We start from the raw sequence: 12304 nt of genomic DNA on the forward strand, positions 1-12304 counted from the left end.
TAGCACTTCTCTCTACATACGAAGCCTTTTACATGTCATGCAAGAGTCTCCTCCGCGGCGGATGAACATGTGGCGGTATCACTAAACATAGAGAAGGCCTTTGATGCCCTTGGCTGGGAGTTCCTGTTTGTAGTCATCTGGCACATGGGCTTCGGCCCAACTTTCGGAGGTGGGTCAGCACGCTATATACTAAACCGATGGCATGGGTGAAAATATATAGGTTAAGTGACGTTGTTATTAGGTATTGTAACTATATCGTACTGAACTGAAAAAAACAAAGTTTAAAGTGATTACATAGTTAGGTGGAAATGTCAATTTAACTGTAACATTTTAAACTAGAAAAAACACTGAAATTCACTGCTTATAGTTAACTATAACTTTATTTAATAACTATAAAACTATAATTCTGCAGGGGGTTGCCTTTGGTATGGTGGAGTGGCTGTCTGAAATAGTTGCTCAGTTTGGTATTGGGTGGAGCTGCTCTCGTGGAAATCACAGTTCCTGCCTGGGGAGCAGTGCACTGTCAGCAGCGTCCCCACCAGCATGAATGCAGTGTGTGCAACACTGTCAAACTTTGTGTTCACTTCCGGCCTCTATGGCCTCTCAATGAGCTTCTTGATGGCAGATCTGGTGCTTGAAAATGACATCTTTCCTATGGCAAACCTGCACTGGGTGGAATAGGGGCAGTGTTTAATATCCCCTTACTGGAAGGTCTTGGGGGGCTGCTTTGTACACAAGTATCCATTCACAAATCCTCTCTCACGTGCTAGGGACAATATGCCATGCATCGAGCCACTCAATTAGACATGATCCCAAGACATGGGCAGATAATTAAAAGGCAAATCTGCCACCATTTTTATTACTCGGTACTAAGATGGTACGTGATAAGTGTATATGATAATTCACCAACATTTCTATACTGATGCTAATGTAGTTATTATGATTTGTTTTAGGCTCTTTCCTACTTATGACAGAGGTTTACATTCACTAGTATTCCTTAATATAATTTACCAATTAACTTTCTGTATTTTCCTCTCTTTCAGCGGCATGACATATTGTAATTAATGCCTAAGTATTTAATCATATACAGGGTCACAGAGTAATCATAACTGCTTGTTCTTTGAGTTTAATATTTTTTTAGGTAATAAATGTATCCCCTTTCGTTTTATCTCTTAACCGACCAAGCAGTGATCACAGGTCCCCAGAAGATGTAGACATGTAATTCATCCTCAAGTAGATACATTAAGTGGTGGGCACCAGTGATGGAGCCCTACTGTTACAAAGAGCTCGATGTTTAACAAGCTTTCATTGAAGCTGACGGCATCATTCCTTGCCCAGTGTTCTTCATGAATTCCCTTCAGGGGCCAAATTCCTGGCTTAATGTTAGTTCTAAGCTATTCATCACTAGGCCTGGATGACATTTTAATTACACCGGCGTCATTGGCATAATTTTGGTCATTCACACAGCAAAAATTACTTGGAATTACAGAGATTATGGCCCTCATTACAACCTTGGCGGGACTGCCGAGCGGCCGCCCATGCGGCCGCAATCCCACCGGCCACATTACAACATCCCCGCTGGGCCGGCGAGCGGAAACAGAGTTTCCGCCCGCCGGCCCAGCGGGGATGTCGGCCGTAACATTGGAGCAGGCTGCTGTGCAGACAGTGAAAAGCAGGGTGGGGATGTGCCTGGGGGCCCCTGCACTGCCCATGCCAAGTGCATGGGCAGTGCAGGGGCCCCCAGGGGCCCCGCGACTCCCCTTCCCGCCAGCCTTTCCATGGCGGTCTCTACTGCCATGGACAGGCTGGCTGGAAGGAGAGTCATTATCCCCAGAGCAACCATTGGTCCCTGCGGTGCGACCGGGGGTCATAATATGGCAAATTTTACCGCAGGCAGTCAACAAATATTTCAGGTAGATTTTTCACTTGAGCAGACTTTTTGGGTAATTTCTCATTGTGCAACTAGAAATCGTAATGTGAGGGCCTGTATTTTGAGTGCCATGGGCGGTCAACAAACACTTCAGGTAGACTTTATTACCTGGGAGGGACCATTTAGGTAATTTGTGAGTGCCAAACCACAAATACAAAGGTTAGGGGCAGTGTTTTGAATGTGAGCGACTGGAAATAAACTTGAAATTACAACTCAACTCATCGCCAGAAACTAGTGCACCTATCTACAAACCAGCCCCAAAGCCTACATCATCACTCCTGCCTCAAAGTACCACAGCTGTCATAACCAATCGGAAGGGTTCATGCATAAGTAGCCACTGTCTAAACAAAGCTGCCTCATACAAAGTAGGACCGGGCAGATTTTCAATGATGCCAGACTAATCAGAGCAATTTCAGTAACTCTGTGTTACTCTATGACAAGGAATTACAGATAGTGATGTGATTACTCCTGCTTGCATAGTTAAGAGTAATTTTGGGGAAAAACAATCAAACTGTTAGAGCACATTTTGGAGGTGCGAGAGGATGCTCGCTATTTATTGTTTGTTGCATTTAGAGCTATTTCTTAGGGCAAAATACAATGTTGCCCCCCTTGTGAACGTGCAGGAGCATTTTTGCACTAAGAAATAGTGTTAAATGCAGAATTACTCGCCTCGCATAATTATGCCTTGTCTTGCAGATTTCCCAGGTAATGCTGCATGATTGCGATACACTGAATTACGTGAGTTACACCTACACCGTACAATATCTCAAACGTAAGTAAATATTTCCAAATCAACCTAAGTAGCTAAGTCAAGCTATTACAACTGTCCCAAACCAACACAGCACTGTAAAGCAGCCTACACCCAAGCAGCCCCATCCCATCCTACTCAAAGATCTGAAAAAAACGACAAATCTGGACAAAACCAAGCAATATACCATTTTCCAACAATCTTGAACAGCAAAGCTCAACAACCCTTGGGCTTCAAACATCCAACATTCAAACCTATGTTATACCAACCTAAACTCCTTAAATGAGTAAATGCAGATCAACAAATCCAAATAACCAATCATTGTTGTTCTTTAACTCATCTGAGTAGATGAAGGAAAAGCTGCCTGCCTTGAATTGCCCACTCCGCTGCCCTTTGCGCAGTTTCACTCTATACAATTAGCAGATAGTTCCATAACCAATATGCTTAAAAAACAATTCTGATACCAATGAGCACAAAAAATAACCCAATCACAAACATCCCCTGCAACATGAACTGACGGGGAACAGGCTTATGGCCTGGCTTGTTACACCAGCGATGCGTGACATCAGAGGTGCTCAGGGTGATGTGCAGAAGAGGGCGGAGCTTGAGGGAGCAGACCAATGGCCTGGCTTGTTACGCCAGTGCTGCCTGACATCAGAGGTGCTCAGGATGAGGTGCAGCAGGGGGCAGAGCTTGAGGGAACAGACCAATGGCCTGGCCTGTTACGCCAGCGCTGCATGACGTCAGAGGTGCTCAGGGTGAGGTGCAGCAGAGGGCGGAGCTTGAGGGACATTGCTGCAGTTGCTACAGATAGAAATGTTAGGGTTAATAATTGCTACATTTATTTTTAATATAATTCTTAATGTTATGGTCCTGGTGTTAATAGCACATATCACAGTGTTTGGTCTTTAAAAGTGAATTGCATGTATTTCCATGTGTAATGACAAGCAGGCACACACATCATAGATGTGTCTATCCCAGCAAGTACAGTAAACTCAGAGCACACATATCTAATGCACATTTTAAATGGGGTGTGCTTTTCCTGCTTTGTGTGGTGTGTGTTTTATAACACGTTAGCTTACTGGTATTAAATCAGGGAAAACATCAACCACTCAGATCAATGCCCTAAAACCCCCTGCCATACCTGTGTCCAGAAGCTCTGCTCCCTACTGCTGCCACTACACTTTTACACTACACCCTTCATAGACGTGTGAACAACACAGTGCTGAATTTACAAAGAACATTTCCAGCCTTACACCTGACTTTTTTTTCCAGTTTTTTATAGCGAGAACTGGAACTGAACAGCATGAGCAGCAGTTACATTACACAAGGACACATTTATTTCTGGTGGGCAGGGGAAGATTAAGGGCCTCATTAAGAGTTTGGTGGTCCCACCACAGAACCACCAAACTAACAGGGAGGCCATGGTGGTGGCATCCTCCCCCCGCCCTATTACAATGTTCCCACTAGGCTTACTGTCGGGAACATTGCAATAGAATGTTCCCGCCCGTCAGACCGTCAGGAACAGTGCTTTGAGATAGGACCTGGCTCCTTTAAAGGAGCTGAGTGCTATCTCGTAGCACAGAGGGGGTCGACTAGCGCCCTTGGAATGCGTACTGTCTCCGAAACAGACAGCATGCATTCTGATGAAGCTGGGCAGTGGGACCCGCGCACACCCTCACTGCCAGCCTCTCCATGCTGGTCACTCGACCATGTAAGCAGCCGGGCGTCACTGAGTTCGGCGCCGCCCTGGCTGAGTAAAACTCTGACTGCCGTCATGCCACTGGCTACCATGTTCCCAGCGGGGACAACGGTTCCCTGGTGGGTCTGCCCACCAGGGTTGTAATTGGGCGGTCCGACCATCAATACGAGTGTGGTGGTCCTCATACCGCCACACTTGTAATGAGCCGGCATCTCCACTCCGCCGACATCACCCTCGCAACCGTCCCACGCGTCCGCAGAAGTACAATCGGCGGTAGATCATTCTCGCACCTCGCCGCCAAAACGTGAAACACTCTTCCCACACACCTGCGACAGACCAAAGACCTCCTTACCTTCAGGAAACTTCTCAAGATCTGGCTGTTCAAGCAGTAGCAGCCACCTTACTTTCCACCCCTCCCCTTGTCAGCACCTTGAGACCCTCACGGGTGAGTAGTGCGCTTTACAAATTCCTGATTGATTGATGAGGACCTAAGTGATTTGCCAGAATCACAGGATGTTGAGCCGACGCTGAGACTCAAACTGCTGGTTCCCCAGCTCCGAAGGTGGCAGTTCTTGCAGTTATGCCCCATCCTCACCTTGTGCCCACCAGGTGTAATCTACACTTGCATCAGTCGCACCATATTTGTAAAAGCTAAAAAACCTGTGAATCAAAGCGGTTCAATTTGATAATCTATTCACTAGTGCGTAACTGACACACTTGTAAGTGTTCCCTGTGTTTCACTTGAAGGAGTTACCAGGGCTGGTCAGAAGAGTGGTTCTGAAAATCAGGTGTAACTTTGTGTGTATCTCTGAAGCGTTTACAATGTACTTCTGCACACTTAGGTTATAGAGGAAAGGTTCAGGTGTAACTGCTAGGAAGTCAAGGAAGAGGCGCTAATTATCCAGGTATCTCAGGGGAGTGGAAAACAAAGGGACATGTTAGGGATAGATAGCTTCATCCGACAGAAAAAAGGGACTTAAGAAAGAGTTAATTAAAATGTAGGTATCATTTTCCAACTCCAAACTGGTGTATTCTTCGTGAATGATCAAATGTGCAAATGCTGGACCGGTAAGACAGGTGTAAGTGTGTTTTTTTATACTTGTCGCACCAGCCATATAGTGACAGGATACGCATCCTTTGGTAGAGAGGTTTAGTGACTAACCTCAGCAGGCTCGACTTCAGAGGAGCTGTAGACGTAAGCCATGACAGTTGTAAGTTGCACCCACTTTAGTAAGTCTGGCCTGGAGGTCCTCACTGTAGACTTCTAATGCCCTGGGGGGCATTCCTCAGCCTGTGCCAAGTCACCGCAGAGGGTGATGAAACAAGCGCCATAAGAAATAAAAAACTTGGGGTCATACTGAGCTTGTCACTGCCAACGGATGCCAAGTGAGTGGTGCCACCTGAACAGACATTCACATCCACCTTGTGTTACAAGTTACATATCTACAAACCTTACACCTAACTCAAAACAATTCCCTGCCTCTCACCAAAACTTGAATACAGTAGGCCTGGGCTAAACTCACAGAGTTTCACTCCGCAGAATTCCGTAGAGTTACATAAAAGGTCTGCGAGATGCTGCGGTGCTCCGTGTGCGGGCAGAATCAGGCACTTCGTGCTGCTCGCACTGATTTTTAGTGCTCGACGGGTCTTCCACACCGTACAATCAGCGCGAATGGCACCACGTGATGGACATGAGGGCACACTGTCTTTCTGCTGGTCGAGTAGATGTTCTGCTTGAGCAGAAACGTTCTCAGCACGAACAGTTGTGTCCTACTGCGATGAGCCACGTTGAGAAATCTCGCCAAGAGGTGTTCTAGCACCCGAAAATTAGGGAAAACAAATTCTTACTTGCACTCGCCAAATTAAGGTTGGCGAGCCACATGTGAATAAAACCTCCGCCATGAAGTGGTTGGTGGAGTTTTGCCGGAACTCCATGCTCCAAGTGGAGTACGGAGTAAGCAAAACCCTGCGAACTCCGCCGGCGGAGCAGAGTTTTTTGGCCACCCCTAGAATACAGCAGTGCCCAGTAGGGGGACATTGATGCCGGGGGCTGGGGAGGAAGCGGGAAACTGTATAAAATGTTGCAGCGCATCAGATCACAGATAAGAGAAACCCTCACCCTGCTCTTGTGGAATGATTTTCAGAGCAATAACCACTGATCCATGGAAAAATACCTATTGCAGCTTCGTTTATACAATGAACACAAAATAAAAAAGGATAAATACATTTAAAAAATGAGCAAAAATAAATATGGATAAATACAGACAGAAATGTTGAAAAAACTAGGGCCCATATTTATACTTTTTTTGTGCCACATTTGCACCGCTTTTTGACACAAAAGTGGCGCAAACTTACAAAATACAATTGTATTTTGTAACTTTGCGCTGCTTTTGCATAAAAAAATGACGCAAATGCAGCGCTAAAAAAGTATAAATATGGGCCATAGAATACCATAGAACCAGGAGCCCTAATAATAAGGAGGAATAGTAAACCCTTGCACTACAGCACATCCTCTAAATCCTCACACTGCACCTTCTTCACACATGCCAGAGCACTACAGCTGCACCCCATGCCCAGAACACTGCACTAATACTCCTCCTCCGTATCTTTGTCCGACACCCCCTTCTGGAGCATTGGACTGCACTTCTGCCCTGCACTAGTGTTTCTCTTCTATCCCCTGGGATGGCAATGCAGCTCTGTTTCATGCACCTATGCTGCACATTTCTCAATGCGCAAGCATGTCAGTAAGTTTGTCACACCCCTATATTACAGCCCCCCATAATGCCCCCTTGCAGTCTAGCCGCCCCTGCACACGCCTGCACTATACCCTATGTATGTACCTCTTTAGTAACTAGTCTACACCTTTGTTTATACCCTTGTACTCCAGCCTCTCCTCCGTACTCCTGCAGTCTTTATCTATACCCGGCACTGCACCACCCTCTACACTTCTATACCCCTAGTCCTCACTTGAGCCTGCATACCCTTGCACTGCACTCTCTACACTTCCATACCCCTGTCTTCACTTTCTCCCGTGTACCCCTGTATTGCACACCCTACACTTCCATACCCCTAGTCTTCACCTCCTCCTGTATACCCCTGCACTGCAGCCCTTCTGTACCCGGCACTGCACCACCCTCTACACTTCTATACCCCTAGTCCTCACTTGAGCCTGCATACCCTTGCACTGCACTCTCTACACTTCCATACCCCTAGTCTTCACCTCCTCCTGTATACTACTGCACTGCACACCCTACAATTCTATGCCCCGTCTTCACCTCCTCCTGTATACTACTGCACTGCACACCCTACACTTCTATGCCCCGTCTTCACCTCCTCCTGTATACCCCTGCACTGCACACCCTACACTTCCATACCCCTAGTCTTCACCTCCTCCTGTATACCCCTGCACTGCACACCCTACACTTCCATACCCCTAATCTTCACCTCTTCCTGTATACCCCTGCACTGCACACCCTACACTTCCATACCCCTAGTCTTCACCTCCTCCTGTGTACCCTTGTATTGCACACCCTACACTTCCATACCCCTAGTCTCCACCTCCTCCTGTATACTACTGCAGTGCCCACCCTACACTTCTATACCCCTAGTCTTCACTTCCTCCTGTATACTACTGCACTGCACACCCTACACTTCTATACCCCTAGTCTTCACTTCCTCCTGTATACCCCTGCACTGCACACCCTACACTTCTATATCCCTAGTCTTCTCCTCCTCCTGTATACCCCTGTATTGCACACCCTACACTTCCATACCCCTAGTCTCCACCTCCTCCTGTATACTACTGCAGTGCCCACCCTACACTTCTATACCCCTAGTCTTCACCTCCTCCTGTATACCCTTGCACTGCACACTCTACACTTCTATACCCCTAGTCTTCACCTCCTCCTGTATACCCTTGCACTGCACACACTACACTTCTATACCCCTAGTCTTCACCTCCTCCTGTATACCCCTGCACTGCACTCTCTACACTTCCATATGTGTAGACCTATTTAAACATTGCAGTTAAGTATTGTTACCTTTTTAAAGATGCAATAACATGCTTCTGCTTAAAACAAAGGCCTGTTATCTGTGTAATGCTTCTTTTGGCCAGAGTTTGGCGCCCCCCCTGTGATCACTCGAGGCCCCCCTAGGGGGGCCCGCCCCCCAGTTTGAATACCTCTGCTCTACAGTGTCAGTGTCACTGCACCATGGGCTGCCCACTGCACTGCATCCCTCCTCAGTGTCACTGCACCATAGGCTGCCTTGTGCACTGCATCCCTCCTCATTGCCAGTGTCCCTGCACCATAGGCTGCCCATTACACTGCATCCGTCCTCAGTGTCACTGTACAATAGGCTGCCCACTGCACTGCATCCCTCCTCAGTGCCACTGTCTCATTGGCTGCCCACTGCACTGCATCTCTCATCAATGTCACTGCACCATAAGCTGCCCACTGCACTGCATCCCTCCTCAGTGCCACTGTCCTATAGGCTGCCCATTGCACTGCATCCCTCATCAGCGTCACTGCACCATAGGCTGCTCAGTGCAGTGCATCCCTCCTCAGCGTCACTGCCCCATAGGCTGTCCACTGCACTGCATCCCTCTACAGTGTCAGTGTCACTGCACCATGGGCTGCCCACTGCACCCCTCCTCAGTGTCACTGCACCATAGGCTTTCTTGTGCACTGCATCCCTCCTCATTGCCAGTGTCCCTGCACCATAGGCTGTCCATTGCACTGCATCCGTCCTCAGTGTCACTGTACAATAGGCTGCCCACTGCACTGCATCCCTCCTCGGTAACACTGTCTCATAGGCTGCCCACTGCACTGCATCTCTCCTCAATGTCACTGTACCATAGGCTGCCACTGCACTGCATCCCTCCTCAGTGTCACTGTCTCATAGGCTGCCCAGTGCACTGCATCCTTCCTCAGTGCCACTGCACCATAGGCTGCTCAGTGCAGTGCATCCCTCCTCAACGTCACTGCCCCATAGGCTATCCACTACACCCCTCCACAGTGTTAGAGTCACTGCACCATGGGCTGCCCACTGCACTGCATCCCTCCTCAGTGTCACTGCACCATAGGCTGTCGTGTGCACTGCATCCCTCCTCATTGTCAGTGTCACTGCACCATAGGCTGCCCATTGCACTGTATCCTTCCTGTGTTTCACTGCCCCATAGACTGTCCACTGCACTGCATCTCTCCCCATTTTCACTGCACCAAACTCTCACTTAGAACTCTGCCCAGCTGCCCGTACTCGGCCGCAGCATCCCAGTAATGCAGCACCCGTCCCCCGTGGACCCCTGCCCTATGGTTCCGTCCACTTTCCAGTCCTTGTGCCCTTCTCAACACACCTGCACCTCGTCAATCCCATTTCCACTACAGTACACCTCTTCTCCTGTCCCCTAACTCCACAACACGCTCTCTGGCGCCAGGCTCTCCCCTTCCCATCCATGACATTTAATATCCCTCCTATCCCCAGCCCCTCTTCCCCGGAAGTACATAGTATGGATATCCGGCCTTGATATTAAACCCCTCCCTCGCATTCAGCACGTGTTTGCATTTGCCCCCTCACAACAGGGGGATTTTCTCCCCTGTTACCCTACCCTAGCATTAATTATTCCTTGCCATGAAATCCTCTCACCCACATTGGCATTGGCTCTCCTTCCTGCCCCCTCCTCCCCAGGTGGCATCAAATGCCCTTCCTCTCCATCCCTGGCACCCCATGTCTCGCCCCTTCTACTGGCCACAGGTGTCAGTGTTCACCCCTTTTAAACTCCCCCCACCCTACCCCTCACCCCCTTGCTCTGGGTACTCACAGTGGAAGTCCGGCAGCCTGGGTACCACGATGCCCGCCCGGATCCACTGCTCCAGGGGGAAGGAGCCCGCCATGGCCACCGCCTTCAGGTGCTCCGGGCTGGGTTGGTGCAGGTGGGCGAAGCCGCTGTAGGTGAAGGCGGGGTGCTGGGTGGCCATGGGGTACAGAGGGGCTGGGTACAAGGCTGGCAGTGTCCCCTGGCTCAGAGCGCCAAGTCCAGAGTGGTGCAGGGTCAGTAAGCCCGGCTTGGGGATGAGGTGGGACAGGGACCCCACATGTGCCCGGTGGATGGGCATCTCCATGCCCGGGCTCCGTGCCAAGCGCTCTGGGCTCAACCCTTGTGGAGGGGTACCGGCCCGAGGTTTGGGGGGCTCCTGCGCCAACAGAGCATCGATTCGGAAGTTCTTGGACTTTTCCATGGATTTAAGCATCATAATGTCTTTTCTGGGCACCTCCAGTGCCAGGCTGGGCAGCAGCGCCTAAACACCAAGGAAGGGGCGGGCAGGGCCACGCTCACCCGGGCACACCTGGCTATGGATGAGGAAGGCAGTGCCACACTCACCTAGGCAAAGCACAGTGCAGGCTGGGCACACGGGGAAGCTGAACTGGACACCCCTGGCCTAAGGGCGAGGGCAGCTGGGCGCAGGCCTTGTACCAAAGTTGACACCTATTGTGAATGCCTTAACAATTGACTGATGTTCAGTGATTCTGGGGGGTGTTTGTCATTGTCTGCGCCGTTTACTGATTTCCAGGGATCCCCAGATTAGAGTGGCCCTGGGGGACCTATCTACGCCTTGAGCGCTTTGGCAGTTTTAGGGGCGCCCTGGCCGATTTCACAGAGGGGTCCCTTGGCAGCCAGTCCTGGTGAGTCAGTGCACTGCAAGAAACCTTTGACTGTCCCTTGGCAGATCGTTACTGGAGCTTTCAGCAGAAAAAGCAGGTCCCTTTGCTAAGTTTGGCAGAGTGTGACTGTGGGTTTCAGCTGAAAAGTCAGGTCCCTTTGCTAAGTTTGGCAGATGATAAGTGGGAGTTTCAGCAGAAGTGTCAGGTCCCTTTGCTGGGTGTGGCAGATTGTGACTGGGGTTTCAATAGAAAACTCAGGACCCTTTGCTAGGTTAGGCAGGTGATAAGTGGGGGTTTCAGCAAAAAAAGTCAGGACCCTTTGCTAAGTTTAGCAGATTGTTACTGGGGGTTTCAGCAGAAGTCAGGTCGGTTTGCGATGCTTGCCAGGTGTCGACTGAGGCCTCGAGAAGTCACAACATCCTTTGCTCGCCTTCCCAGATGGTCCTTCTGGTGGCAGGCTTGGGGTCACTTGGTAGGTGTTTCCTGGCTTGCAAAGATTGCTCGGTGCTGACAGAACCCCTCCTGCCCAGGTGTGCTGACTCTTGGGAGTTTTGGCACTTGGTGGCCCAGTTCCTTCTGATCACTGCTGTGGACTCTTTGGCGGTCTGACTGGTGGTGATGAGGACTGTCTGCACATGTGGGAGGACCCTTTGGTGGTATCAACGGGTGGTCACTGAGGTCCTCCTGCCCATGCTGGGGGAACCTTTAACAGGGTCAGTGGTTGGTAGCCAAGGTCCTCCTGCCCAGGTTGGGTAAACCTTTGGCAGAATCAATGTGTGTTCGCTGAGGTCTTTTTGCTCAGGTTGGGAGAACTGTGGTGGTATTGGCAGGTGGTGGCCACAGCCCTCTTGCCCAGGATTAGGAAACGTTTGGTGGTATCAACTAGTGGTCACGGAGGTCCTTGGCCAGGTTGAGGGAGCCTTTAGTGGTGTCAACGGATGGTCGCAGAGGTCCTTGCCCAGGCTGAGGGAACCTTTGGTGGTATCAATGGGTGGTCACCAAGGTGCTCTTGCTCATGTTGGGGGGACTTTTGGTGGCATCAACGGGGGGTCGCCGAGGACCTCCTGTCCAGCTTGAGAGAATATTTGGTTGTTTCTACAGGTGCTGGCAGAGATCCTTCTGTCCAAGTGCGTGCAATAGTTGTGCCAGCTTGTGATGCCCACACAGGTGTTAGGGTCCTTTGCCAGCCTTGGTGCCTGTGGACTGAGGATGCTTTGGCAAGGGCAATGGGTATGGAGTTTTCTTCACAGACTTAGTTGCGAGT

The 12304-nt window shown here is 49.7% G+C and overlaps 1 protein-coding gene across 1 annotated transcript in view; it reads right to left on the bottom strand.

Moving 5' to 3' along the window:
• LOC138286665 (motor neuron and pancreas homeobox protein 1-like) overlaps positions 1–11868 on the bottom strand; it is an 88067-nt gene extending 76199 nt beyond the window's left edge. The window contains exon 1 of the mRNA XM_069227133.1: positions 10199–11868. Coding sequence (XP_069083234.1) covers positions 10199–10631 — 433 coding nt within the window. The 5' untranslated portion in view covers positions 10632–11868. The remainder of the gene's footprint in view (positions 1–10198) is intronic.
• Positions 11869–12304: the final 436 nt, after the last annotated feature.

Source organism: Pleurodeles waltl, chromosome 3_2, assembly GCF_031143425.1.
Source record: "Pleurodeles waltl isolate 20211129_DDA chromosome 3_2, aPleWal1.hap1.20221129, whole genome shotgun sequence".
NCBI classification, from domain to species: domain Eukaryota; kingdom Metazoa; phylum Chordata; class Amphibia; order Caudata; family Salamandridae; genus Pleurodeles; species Pleurodeles waltl.